We start from the raw sequence: 15,043 nt of genomic DNA on the forward strand, positions 1-15,043 counted from the left end.
ATACCAGCTTACATTAAGAATTTAACCCAAAACTCCTAAGTTTAAAAAGGGGCATAATTTTGTAAAATGCAAAGTTGATTTATTGACCCTTTGCACTGCATGTCATATCATGACAGTGAACAAGTGTGTGAAGTTTCAATCCTTTCCCATTAGTGGATACTGAGATACCAGCTTACATACAAAACCTTAACCAAAAAATTCTAAGTCGAAAAAGGGGCATAATTTTGTAAAAAAGCAAAACAGAGTTATGGAACCTGCTTTGTGTATGTCAGATCATGACAGTGAACAAGTGTGTGAAGTTTCAATCCATTCCAATTAGTGAGTACTGAGATACCAGCTTACATACAAAACCTTAACCAAAAAATTCTAAGTCGAAAAAGGGGCATAATTTTATAAAAAAGCAAAATAGAGTTATGGAACCTGTGCAATGTAAGTCAGTTTATCACAGTGAATAAGTGTGTGAAGTTTCAATCCATTCCCACAAGTGGTTGCTGAGATACCAGCTTACATACAAAACCTTAACAAAAAATTTCTAAGTCAAAAAAGGGGCATAATTTTGTAAAAAAGCAAAATAGAGTTATGGAACCTGTGCAATGTAAGTCAGTTTATCACAGTGAATAAGTGTGTGAAGTTTCAATCCATTCCCACAAGTGGTTGCTGAGATACCAGCTTACATACAAAAACTTAACCAAATCCGGACGCGGACGCGGACGCATGGGCGAGTCCAATAGCTCTACTATTCTATGAATAGTCGAGCTAAAAATGTTGCAACCCTACTTCTTTAATTCATGGGTTGTTGTCTTTAAACTCCACTACCTTGTTAAAATGTTTGTACAAACGACCGACCCTGCTACAACAACAGTAGAAGTCAGTGGGGTCTGCCAAACTGGAAAGTAGACCTGTATCTACCCCAAGATCCTGCTGTTTCGACTTCCGTGCAGTTTTGAGATAAGAAAAAAAACCATGCACATGAAAATCATCGGGAGAAGACGCAAATGCCCCGTTGATATGCTTTGATTCAATTTTGCTTAAAAGAAATCAAACAGTTTCATTTATCGGGCAAACATACTTAGAAACTTCACATCAGGCAAACATCAACATTTGATATACTAAGATAAGATTTATTAATTGAGTCGGAAAGTCAAATTACATGTAACATTAGCTCTCATGAGATTTTTAACCGACTAGAAATTCTCGTTATGTACTGTTTTGATTCTATTTTGCTTCATAATCTATTTTAAAAACTCTGTAGCTTTTACTCTGTTTTATTAACGTTTATCAAAATGACAACTTTCATGTAAATTTTTCGATTCAATAACAATTATAATAATCCGGGACTGATGTAATGTTGTTAAAAGTCATAGTAAAGTACCCCTAACATCTAAATGTATTCAGGATTTGCAAGGAATGTCAATTATTTATCTTGTAAGTATTAATATAGGTTATTACATTAAATATCGAGACAAATAGGTAAGTTAAACAAACGTGTACAATGTACTTGCATCGCGACCATTTTCCTTAAAGCCCTGCTCCTGTCCTACCTTTTAACTTGAATTGTCACTGAAAGAGCATGAAAATCTTGACTATGAACAGTGACGTCTGTCAAAATAGAGTCTATTGTATATGAAATTCTATATGAAATACCTGTGGTTTTGCGTGCTAAAGGTTGGCACGTGGCCGTTAACTGTTACCTATTGTAATCATGGGTTGCATACACACAATAGAATTTGAATAGCCACGGAGCAGGGCTTTTACCTGTAACGTGTAGCTTTCCATGTAAAAGTGGAGCACTGTAGCAATTAATATACTACATATATAATTATTTATAAAAAGGAAATCTAAAACAAATATTTTGACTCAGCCTTACAGAGATATTAAAACGATAAAGCAAAATGTTAAATAATAACTAATATGAATCAGTCGTTATAAAAGCTGTACAAAAATAAGGGTAAAATAAGAATAAAGGGAAGTAATTCAGAAAGAAAATCTATCTTTAAATTAAATAAAGCAGTTTATCATTTAACTTACTCCTACACAGTGATCTCCCTTGTCATTCAAATCAGGACAGGTAGAAAAAAATCGCATACAGATCTATATCCTATACAACTAGAAAAAATGATTCAGATCATAATTATGCTGTTTTATTACTGACGAGTGCATTATGTATTAAGGCTAAACTAGAGAAATCTTTCTTATACGTTTTGAACTATTTTTTCAGGGCATATTTTTATGCGCTTCGGTCACGTCTGAGGTTTTTCTGAATTGTTTTAAAGAAATACACCTTCGTTTTTCAATTTAGTCATGCTCGATGGATCAACATACTTAAAAACATAATTTCAATACGAAGTGACGCATTCTTTAACCTTATTGTATTTACATATATGTATGTATGAAAATATCAACCGACTGTAGAACAATGTTCAGAAAACATCAATAAGAATATCTGTCGATTAGCTTGAAAAAACGGGCAAAAACCTTACTGCGGATTAATTTGTCTTTCAGTGAAAATGGTTAGGCTGATATTTTTGCAAGTTCTGGAATACGGTATATTATAGGTCTCAACCACTTCGTGGGTTCGACCTAAAAATCAATTTAGCAACATCCGATGATGTATTCATTCGGCGATGCATATGGTAATTTCAATGATAGTGTGTAATTCCAACAAAACGGTGTATGGTCCAAAGTTATAATAATTGTTTTGCCTTAATGAGAAAACAGTGAGGATAAACCGTTCATATCTCTTTTGCCCAGCACTAGTGATTTAAGGAGAAGATGAAAGATGATCAATGAATGTCACTGAACTTTTATGTAAGTGTTCATTGAAGGTTCCATGTTCACCGCCGTTTGAATACATCTGCAGATGTCTCTAAATTGCTTATTGTACTTTTAGCATGTGTAAATGTTGAGTTCTGCTCAACCCGGGGCTAGAGGGCGTGGACGGTAGCATGCATTTCCACTGCCGTCCATGAACAGGCTCATTCAAACCGAGCCTGCAACATTTTCGTTTTTGCCGTGTTGGCCGATCTGTAAAGTTTCCACTTTTCACTATTTTATTTCACAAGCATTGATAAAACATAGTAAAAATGTTACTGACGCATGGATTGATAGAAGAATGGACGGCCTGTAACCAAGGAAGTGTTGAATTTCGTAAGTTGGTGCAACCAGGTATATCTAATAAAAATGACTTGCCGTCTTAGCGGACTTGCCGTCTTAGCATATTTTGGATTTTTTAAAAGTTTTTAAATAATTCTGCTACATTTTTGTCAATTAAGGCCTCCAACAGAGCCAGCATTAAATTTCTGTGAATCGGTAATACGTGCGACTCCTTTGATGTGTACAATCATCCGTTTTTCTGTCAAAAAGGGCTCTTGCTTGCCGTCTTACCATGCTCATTTTCTCTAAACAAAACAGTTTTCCCGTTTTCAGGCCAAAACTGTTCATCTGTTGATAAAACCTTTTACTTGTGAGTGAAGTACTCACTTTTTTCCTTAGCCTGCACTTGATTTGGTCATATTTGATCAAGAAATAAAGAACTTACGCCACTTCGAAGAATCGAATCGACGGAATTTGGCTTGCCGTCTTAGCCATAAAATGACGTCAAAGTCACGTGGTATGGGCACACTGCCTCTTGTTCTTACTTTGAACTTTCTTAACAGATTAAATTTGTTGAAACAAAGTCTCAATTTAGGTCTGAAATGGTGGTGAACATGCATTAACATTATTCTACTCGAGGACTGAAAAAAAACAAGAGCTGTCTCCATAGGATGACACATGCCCCCGATGGCACTTTGAATGAATAGTTATGTCCGATGTTAGAGTTTAGGACCTTTGACCTACGGACCTGGGTCTTGCGCGCGACATGTCGTCTTACTGTGCCACACATTCATGCGTAGTTATTTTAAAATCCATGCATGAATGACAAAGATATGGACCAGACATGCCCATCATTGCACTATTATGCAATATGACCTTTAACGTCTAAGTGTGACCTTGACTTTTGAGCTACGGACCTGGGTCTTGCGTGCGAAACGTCGTCTTACTGTGGTACACATTCATGCCCAATAATTTTAAAATCCATGCATGAATGACAAAGATATGGACCGGACACGCCCATCAATGCACTATCATGAAATATGATTTGATTTGATTTAGTTGGGTTTAACGTCGCTCCGACACAATTCAGGTCATATGGCGACTTTCCAGCTTTGATGGTGGAGGAAGACCCCAAGTGCCCCTCCATGCATTATTTCATCACGAGCGGGCACCTGGGTAGAACCACCGACCTTCCTTAAGCCAGCTGGATAGCTTCCTCACATGAAGAATTCAACGCCCCGAGTGAGGCTCGAACCCACATCGATAAGGGGCAAGTGATTTGAAGTCAGCGACCTTAACCACTCGGCCACGGAGGCCCCTTCATGAAATATGACCTTTAATGTCTAAGTGTGACCTTGACCTTTGAGCTACGGACCTGGGTCTTGCGCGCGACACATCGTCTTACTGTGGTACACATTCATGCTAAGTTATTTGAAAATCCATCCATGGATGACAAAGATATGGACTGGACACGAAAATTGCGGACAGACCGTTCAAAAACTATATGCCTCCCTTCGGGGGCATAAAAAAACGAAGCTCTAAATTGGTCTGAACACAACTCATAAATTATGTAAATTTCTTACCCCACCCACTTTCGTATAAAAATACTGATCATTAATGATTTTGACATGAAAAACAGAAAACAGAAATACATCAACATGTATTTACCCTTACCAAAATAATGTAGATTGATGTTATCATTTAAATGAGTGTGTGTTTTCATCCAATTTTCAATGACGTAAGTCCAATTTTAGTAGTAAATTAATTTGGTAAACATTCGGATTACACCAAACCTGAAGTGACTACTCAGTGTTACATGTGAAGTAGTCCAAAATGTAGTTCCATGCTTTGGATGAAGTCTGGTATAATGAGTGACATGAGGAGGTGACAGTTAAATATTTGGCTTATTTTTATTGCTTATTGTATTGAGAAAAGATCTAGACCATTTTCATTGTGAATTTCCTGGAATAAGTTTTATTCTTTGCGAAAAATGTCTACCTACGCGTAATTGCTAAACAGCTGTTTTCATGGGGGCATTTTTAGAGGGTGATATTTCTCAGAACAGATTATTTTTCTTATATACAACATAACATGTCAATATTTTTCTATTTTTTATAAGAAGACATGTCATACTAAATGACCACATATGGTTTTCATATCATTTAAAGTGCTGAAAATGAGGTCTGAATATTTTATTGTTAATATGAAATAAATAAGGAACTGAACTGGTAGAGTGTAACCATATGGGGAAATAACATTCATGTTCTAAAAATAGAAATGGGTTGTTTTTTTCCAACAATTATTTATGTGATTTTATTACCGAACAAAACTTTTCTTAGAATAATCAAAAATTCATTTCAGCTGGGAATTATTTATGACTGGGAGTTTTTTGCTTCAAATTGGTAAAAAAATGGAGCCTAATTAGCATTGAGAATGGTTCGATATTCGGCCCCGTGAGACAAGTGGAAAAGGCCCTGCTTGTCTAATCCCTTATTTAACAAAACAACGTTATCAAAATTCACCTGTGAAAAACAACTCTTTCCTCCAGCTACATGTGTGTCAAACATGTATAATACACAACAGTCAGTGACACTTTGATTTACTGTAGGGATAATACACGTTTTTTTGTGTATTAACATCTGCAGAAGCCGGCGGGATTGTTTGTGACGAAGACCAAAGCCCGCGGGATTGTTTGTGACCGAGACCGAAGGTCGAGGTCACAAACATATCCCAAGGGCTTCTGCAGACGTTAATACACAAAACAAACGTGTATTGTCGCTATTCTAACATAAAAAAATATTTCACGACGATTTATGTATTGTTTTCATATGTGATGACTTTACGATTCCGGTACATTTTTTATTTACCATTCCTGTTGTTCTTGGAAACGGTAAATATGTTTTAAATATCCGTATCCAGGGCCCGGAAATGCATATCCTGAAGGTTTTTAAGCGATTTTTTTATCTCTCATTATTACAAACATAAAATTACCAATAATTGTTCATATCATTTTACAATTTGGTGGACTCCATCACAATTTCAAGGATAATAACTTTACATTCGAGTTATATTGAGTACGGACACGCAGTTGGAGTACAGATGAGTACGAACGTAGTGCCAAGCTTCCAAGCTGTTTATATAAATTCTTCGAGAAATTAGATAAAAACATACCGACTGATACTTACCAAAATCATAAATATGATTCCTAAAAACAAAGAATCGCACAGGTAAACATGCGATTCTTTAACATTCACGGTTGTTTACGAAATCTGAATTGACGCCGACTTCTAAAAGGGGAGTAAACAAGGGAAGGAACGAGTACGAACAATGTTGGGGGCAGCGCATCTGGCGTTAGTTACTGATACAGTAAAACATTCTGTGGTTTAGATTGCATTTTTAATGCTTCAAGAAGAGGTTTTTATGAAAGAAACAAGACGCAGATACCAGATGTCAATCTGCGCAGAATTACATATACGGCCCTGGGAAAGCATTTCAAAAATAAAAATTGGGTATTAACAGCACGTGAATTGCCTTGTTTGCACACAATTTTTCTCCCGTTAATACATGGGCGGATCCAGTGAAAAAAGTAGTTCTTATGCAAGAATGTGTAAACATGTTTGGCACTCCTCGGTAATTATCAACCCAGTCATAATACTGACTTTTTTTTTTTTTTTGAAAAGCGGGAGAATTATGGTTTTGGTTGGGAGACGGGAGGCAAGGTGAAAAATTAGGGATTTTGGATTTTGACCCTCCTGTGCGGGAAATCACATGTATGGTAATTCTGACTAGTAGTCTCAGATGTTTAAGTAAAAATCTTGATGCAGGGACGCCATACAATGAACGACAGACCATCCACCTATACTAATAGCTCATTCTGAACAAAGTTCTGATGACCTAAAAAGTAAGACAGGTAGATTTATTATTCTTACATGTGACATATGGTCATGTCATACTGAACATTTGTGACAAGTCTTTTTGAAATCCATCAATGCATGAAAAGGTTACAGACCAGATACCAAATTGGGACTTGGGCCAGAGGGATGCTGCAATTACTTTATCCACTAGAGGGGGAGGGGAAAGGAGGAGTTGGAAAATGTGTTAGCCCAACTGGGAAAAAGAACTGATTAACTCTAGAGATTGTGTTATGTGTGTTGGTGTTTGCATAATGAACTAATATGATTAAGGTGAAATTTTCACCATAATTAGCAGTAGTAAATTTTTTTATGATTGTGCTTGTTGACTTACTTGTAAGACTTTTGAGAGCGTAGAGCTACCAGACCAGAAGACATAGCTTTCAACGTATAAGACATATTGTACTGTTCCCGCATGTTTAAACTGAAAACATAAGAGATATTCAAATATGTTAAACTTACAGTTTTTAATAGGTAAGTATAATAACACAGGAATACAGTGGAACAGTTACGTGGGGGTCCAGCAATATCTACCATGCACACCCTGTACCCTAAACTTTTTTCATAGGTACCAAACTGTTTTGACAGGACCAACCATTTCAAAATGTTCCCATCATGAAAAAGCTCTTTTGTACTATGTATGAAATCATGTTTCCATGGCAACTGTTCATGTTTGGAAATGACAACCATACAGATGATAATCTATCATATCTTGGTTTTTGATCTGGTCTTAAAATCTCTCAGTGTTTTCTTAAATAGTATTTTGTAACTGATGGTTAAATTGTTTACTCCAAAATAGGTGTGATTAGCTAACTTGCATAAAATGAACCACTGCCTGTGCCACAACCCGATGTCTCAAGAAATAAGATAACACTTAATTATTATCAATAAAATAATGATTATGTGAGGTATATTGTTTTGAAATTATATATATATATATATTTCAAAATGTAACTGCCTGAAGATATGTACAATTGAAAGCGCCTGCAGTGAAAAATTATAATTATTGAAAAAAAAACTCATAAGTCTACTGTTGTTTTTCCTTGGAAATTGAACTTTACATATATATAGTGTAAACACTTTATTGAAGGAGTAACAAGTATGTAACATACTTTACACATGTTACATTACCATTTCAATAACCTTGTTTCATTACATCAATTATTTAGAAATATATACCAGACAGTTTTAATCTGGTCTTAAAGCCTCTCCACGTTTTCTAAAATAGTACTTTGTTGACTGCATAACTCCCTTTGGTGGACCCCACAGAGATCACGTGGCTGGTCTCGGCATCCTTCAATACCAGGCTTATCAGCAATTAACGTTTTTCATCTTGCAAGAATGAGGTCGATGACCAGAAACGGTTTCTGGTAGGTTCCTTTTTTAGCAGTAATGGTTCCATGCTGAGGTCTGTGGACCAGGTCCCGTTACATGGACAAGAAAGGCTCCATAAAGTTTTATACAGTACCTGAAGCCCAATCGTATGATTAAACAAGAGTGCCAGAATGTCTTAATATACGCCCGTCATAACAAATTTCTTTACACTAGCACCTGTATTTGCAGATGGAGTTTTAATTCTGTGGTTGTGTAGTAATTATTGTAATTCTTTTGTTTTTCTAAGTCCACAAAAAAACTCCTTACCAGGTAGAGATACCTTAAAATACACCTAAAATTTGAAAGTAATTTCTATGTTGTACCACAGAAAAGTGGTCTTGGTTTTTCCCTACGGTCAGTTATAAAAAAAGTTACAATGTAAGTTATTTATAGTAACAACTATATAAATCTGGTATAATAATAATAATAATAACAACTAAGGGAAGTTAATCTTTAAAAAAAAAAAAAAATAAAAAATTTTTTTTATCTCCACATAAAAATCCTTAGCAGGCAGAGATAGTTCAAAATACATCTCAAAATCGGATGTAACATGCATGTTGTACTACAGAAAAGTGGTCTCGAGTTTTCCCTACGACTAGTAATGCAAAAGTTACAATATAATATTTAAGCTATTTATAGGATTAACAAAGTGAAGTAATTCTAAAGAAGGGACCTGTGCATGACACTCCGTCTCATGATGGTGTACAACTGTGCCAAGTTACATCAAAATCCCACCATACATGAAGAAGAAATGCTCCAGACAGTCATTCTTGAATCTGACCTTTGACCTCTAAGTGTGACCTTGACCTTAGACCTAGGGACCTGGTTCTTGCGCAAGTCTGTGGATGCTGCCCGCCCAACCGCCAGGGGCGTTCCCATAATACGTCCCGTTTTTCAAACAGGCGTATAAAAACAGGCAGACGACTGACTGTCTGTATCCGAAATTATTAAACAGGCACACCGGAAGGCGTCATATGGTGGCCGCATTTGCTGGGAAACTTTGGTTAGGGCACATAATATTTATTTAGCCGTATTTTTCTGTCGAGGACGGTAATGGTATTTGTTGTAACAAAGAATTAGAATATTAAAACAGAGTGTCACAAAAACTTAATTCGCTCACCGGATTGAATCTTATGTACGTTCTGAGGATCTTTACTGAATCATTTTAAAACTAGAGATGCTTTTGAGAAAAGCGCATGTCTCCCACAACTGCCCCTATGAAAAATGTCTAGTGTCTCTAGTTGGCTTAGATGAGTGGATCCAATTAGATGGTCTGGACGAGTTGATCCAATCAGTAATTCAAGGGCCATAAATCAAAAAAGCCTGGGCGGATTTGGCTAGTTATCGAACTTGGCTAAGGTCTTATGGCCAAACACATTTTGTTCAAGTTTGGTGAAGTTCGGATGAGAAATGTTCGACTTAGAGAGCGGACAAGAGTAAAAATGCAGATTTTTCAGTAATTCAAGGGCCATAACTCCAAAATGCCTGGACCGATTTGGCTAGTTATCGAACTTGGCCGATGTCTCATGGTCAAACACATTTTGTTCAAGTCTGGTGAAAATCGGACGAGAAATGTTCGACTTAGAGTGCGGACAAGAGTAAAAAGGCAGATTTTTCAATAATTCAAGGGCTGTAACTTCAAAATGCCTGGATCGATTTGGCTAGTTATCGAACATGGCCGAGGTCTCATGGTCAAACACATTTTGTTCAAGTCTGGTGAAGATCGGATGAGAAATGTTCGACTTAGAGTGCGGACAAGAGTAAAAAGGCAGATTTTTCAATAATTCAAGAGCTGTAACTCCAAAATGCCTGGACCGATTTGGCTAGTTATCGAACTTGGCTGAGGTCTCATGGTCAAACACATTTTGTTCAAGTTTGGTGAGGATTGGATGAGAAATGTTTGAATTAGAGTGCGGACAAGAGTAAAAAGGCCGATTTTTGGTAATTCAAGGGCCATAACTCCAAGACTCCTGGACTGATTTGGCTAGTTATCTAAGCTGGCCGAGGTCTCATGGTCAAACACATTTTGTTTAAGTTTGGTGAAAATCGGATGAGAAATGTTCGACTTAGAGTGCGGACAAGCTTTGTGACAGACACACAGACTGGAGTAAATCAATATGTCTCCCACACCACTGTGTGGTGGGAGACATAATTGAAACAGCAGGCGAAATGCCAACATTTAAAAATATATATAACACGTTATGCAAAAAATTTAAAGTATGCTGATGTGCCCAAATTTGTTCAAAACAAAACATTATAATTCAGGGCTCCAGATAATTTTTCATGCAATTAGTTTTTCACTTCTTGATTTTTTTCGCTATTAGTTTTTTCACTACCAAATTTTTAAGTTCAATTACAGTCTACCCTGTACTAACAGTCCTCCCTGTTCAGCGGTCATTTTGCGACTCCCCCGACAGATATGTACCATTATTTGCATCCACTCGTTAATCATGCGGAATTGCCATCTAGTAGGTCCATTGGGGTGGTTCTTTTGTTTACTATCCAATAACAATTTTTAGTACAATAGTCAAAGATACCGATTTTGTAGACAAGTACATATTGCAAACGCTATGTATAATTTGTGACTTACAGAAAAATATCATGAGCTTCTCAATTCAATCTGATAATCAAAGGTGTGTGTCAGAATAATTTGTATGTTTGATATATTGATAATGTAGCACATTAAGCACAGATAGTGCTTGACTCCCTTTCCATGCTATCATTGCTATAATTATTGTTGAATTGCTGTTAATAATAGTATTTGGGTCATTTGTAGCTGATCTGGGTTCATTATGTTGATAGCTGGATCCCAGCATCACACATTATGTGATATACAATAGTTAAAGGGAACCAGATATTTGGTAGAGCAAGTACTCATTGCAAAACGCTATGTATAAATTTGGACCATACAGAAACAAGTTCTATAAATAGGATGTCTGCTAGGGTATAAATAGGTAGATGGATGACGGAGAGAGCATTCCTTTGACCCTAAGTTGTGACCTTGACCTTGAGCCAGCATGGCTGACTAGTAAGTTCTGCAAATTGTTTTGATGAGGTGATCATTTGACCCAAGTTTTATAAAATTCCTTCAAGGGGTTTAGGACATACAGAGCGGACACAAAATGGAAGGCTCAAACCTTTGACCTTCAGTTGTGACCTTGACCTTGAGCCAGCATGGCTGACTCATGAGTTCTGCATATCGTCTTGATGAGGTGATCATTTGACCCAAGTTTCATGATTATCCTTCAAGGGGTTTAGGAGATACAGAGCGGACACAAAATGGAAGGCTCAAACCTTTGACCCTAAGTTGTGACCTTGACCTTGAGCCAGCATGGCTGACTAGTAAGTTCTGCAAATTGTTTTGATGAGGTGATCATTTGACCCAAGTTTTATAAATTTCCTTCAAGGGGTTTAGGACATACAGAGCGGACACAAAATGGAAGGCTTAAACCTTTGACCTTCAGTTGTGACCTTGACCTTGAGCCGGCATGGCTAACTCATGGGTTCTGCACATCATCTTGATGAGGTGATCATTTGACCCAAGTTTCATGATTATCCTTCAAGGGGTTTAGGAGATACAGAGCGGACACAAAATGGAAGGCTCAAATTTTGACCTTCAGTTGTGACCTTGACCTTAAACCGACATGGCTGACTCATGGGTTCTGCACATTGTCTTGATGAGGTAATCATTTGACCCAAGTTTCATGATCATCCTTCAAGGGGTTTAGGAGATATAGAGCGGACACAAAATGGAAGGCTCAAACCTTTCACCCTAAGTTGTGACCATGACCTTGAGCTGGCATGGCTGACTCATGGGTTCTGCACATTGTCTTGATGAAGTGATCATTTGACCCAAGTTTTATAAAATTCCTTCATTATAAAATGGAAGGCTCAAACCTTTGACCTTGAGTTGTGACCTTGACCTTGAGCTGACAAGGCTGACTCATGGGTTTTGCACATCGTCTTGATGAGGTGGTCATTTGACCACTGCGAAAAAAGAGTTAATATACGGGAGTGTACGGGATCCTGTATATTACCCGTATACGGGAAGAAATACGGGAAAACTAAAATACGGGCGTGTACGGGGCTTGTATATTTAAAAGTCCGTATACTTATAAAATACGGATTTCCGTATACTATGAAATACGGAATTCTTAGTATACGATACCCCGTATATTATTGAAATACGGGAAATTCTAAAAAGGGTTATTCTGATCGTATACAACACCGTATATTCCCGTATATGTCTGGTGTACGGGAATATATAAATCCGTATATTACGAAAATACGGGACGTATATTTCCCGTATATGTTTCATATACAACCCCGTATATTTCCCGTATATTCTGGATATACGGGATATGTATAGTTTGTATATTTCGAAAATACAGGGATTAAATTCCCGTATATTCTTCGTATACAACTCCGTATATTTCCCGTATATGCCGGAAATACGGGATTTAAATAATTTGTATATTTCGAAAATACGGGACGTATATGTCCCGTATATGCTTGGTATACAACTCCGTATTATTCCCGTATATGCCAGAAATACGGGATTTAGATAATTTGTATATTTTGAAAATACGGGACTTATATTTCCCGTATATTCTTTGTATACAACTTCGTATATTTCCCGTATATTCTGAATATACGGGATATGTATAGTTTGTATATTTCGAAAATACAGGGATTAAATTTCCCGTATATTCTTCGTATACAATTCCGTATATTTTCTGTATATGCCGGAAATACGGGATTTAAATAATTTGTATATTTCAGAAAATACGGGCTATATTTCGAAAATACATAGTCCGGGCATCGTATATGTCCAATCGTGTTAAAATTTTATTTCTGGGTATACCAACATCCGTATATGTCCCGTATATGCCGGAAATACGGGATTTAAATAATTTATATATTTAAAAGATAGGGGATGCAATCAATATGTGTAGTGAAAATTATATTCTCCGGCCATTTCAAAGGTCAAACGTTTTGCATGTTTTCGAACTTGTACTTTGCACGTATGAAAATCAACGACATTGATTAATTCATCCTTCCTTCCATGTTTCGAACTTTCTACAATGTACAATATATATTCCTTCGTGTTTTCATAATTTCTACATTCAGTGTATACAGACAAAGAATCCAGTCCCGATATTCACTAAATTTTTCATTCATAATCTTTATTAGACTGAAAACGTTTGTCACGGGGTACCGAAGGTAAACTGCGTTAATTATAAAGCTTTATTTAAACGGGTCGTACAAATTCCTCCGTGGTGTGCTGGTGAAGATGTTAAGGGGCTTTATATTGCCTAGGCAATCCGGGTTCGATCCCAACTCATAAATTATCTTTTGCTTTGTTTAACATTCTTTTAATAAAAAAGTGTACAAAGAATAGCTTGTTCTAATGTTCATAATATGACCAATTTTCATTTTTAAAGAAAGATCATATTAGCTAAAATCTGGTGTAAAGGGCCCCTTTAATATTGATAGAAGAAGATGGATTTCTTGTAGTAAACTCATTCAAATGGAAAATCAAGACATGGAATAATTCATTTTTGTTCTTGTGCGTCCAAAATTGAAAAATAAACATGCGCGGACCATCGCAAATAAAAAATCAAAGACCTCAAATAATTCATCCTTTCTTCTTGTATCTTGCATGTATTTCTTCTTCTTCTTTTTCAATACAAGCAATTAGGATTGATTAAGCTATCAATTTCTTACCTCGTCGATACTAATGAAAAATCATTATGAATGATAAGCCATGCAATCAATATATGTAGTGATTATATTATCCGGCAATTTCAAAGGCCAAAACGTTTTGCATGTTTTTGAATGAATGAATGAATGAATGAATGAATGAATAGATGTATAGCACTAATATCTCACGAACTGATAAAAACATTCGCGGGCTAAAATCAAGTATAAAATCTAAGACATGAATAGATCCATCATTTCTTCTTGCGCGTTTCCGAATTACATTCAATCTAAATATCCGATTGAGAAAAAAATTCATTCATCCTTATTTATTTGTAGTGATAAACACATTCTTGTATCATCGCCATTGTAAAAATTAAATGCATGCATCAATTACTCTTTCTGCTGCACATTTCCAACGCTCATGTATACAATGCAAATAATTACTAGTATAGAAAAAAATAATCAACTAATCCATCCCTGTTTTATTCAGTAATAATATAAGACCTTACGTAGAATATAACACCAAAGACATGTGTTGATACTTTACTTATGAAATTGATTCCTCCGTGCAATATTTTATCACGAGCTGGCACCTGGGTAGCCCCACCGACCTTCCGTAAGCCAGCTTGATGGCTTCCTCACATGGAGAATTCAACACCCAAATGAGGCTCAGACCCATATCGGTGAGGGGCAAGTTGTTTGAAGTCAGCGATCTAAACCACTCGGCCACTGAGGCCCCATTCAGCTGGTCGGACCCTTAAACCAACGTGTAGATAACATGGCATTTTGATTTTTTAAGAAAGCACATAATTAACCGTAGTCATTCAGTTTAGTTCAATTCAGAGAGCTATAAAAATGTATTTTATACTTCCTTGTTTAATTTTAGCTGTTACTTATGAACTATTAAGTGAAATATGTGTTCGTATTGTAAAAACAATTCCGCGGATGCTTCTATGTATACT

At 36.4% G+C, this 15,043-nt stretch overlaps 1 protein-coding gene across 2 annotated transcripts in view; it reads right to left on the bottom strand.

The window, feature by feature from the left end:
* LOC123529251 (uncharacterized) overlaps positions 1–15,043 on the bottom strand; it is a 228,720-nt gene that overhangs the window by 35,882 nt on the left and 177,795 nt on the right. The window contains exon 9 of one of the 2 annotated variants that reach the window (XM_045309490.2): positions 7,339–7,428. The exons of the other annotated variant lie outside the window; for it this stretch is intronic. Within the exon in view, the coding sequence (XP_045165425.1) occupies positions 7,339–7,428 (90 nt within the window). The remainder of the gene's footprint in view (positions 1–7,338; positions 7,429–15,043) is intronic. 2 annotated transcript variants of the gene reach the window in all.

The sequence above is a fragment of the Mercenaria mercenaria genome, chromosome 13 (assembly GCF_021730395.1).
Source record: "Mercenaria mercenaria strain notata chromosome 13, MADL_Memer_1, whole genome shotgun sequence".
In the NCBI taxonomy this organism is placed as follows: domain Eukaryota; kingdom Metazoa; phylum Mollusca; class Bivalvia; order Venerida; family Veneridae; genus Mercenaria; species Mercenaria mercenaria.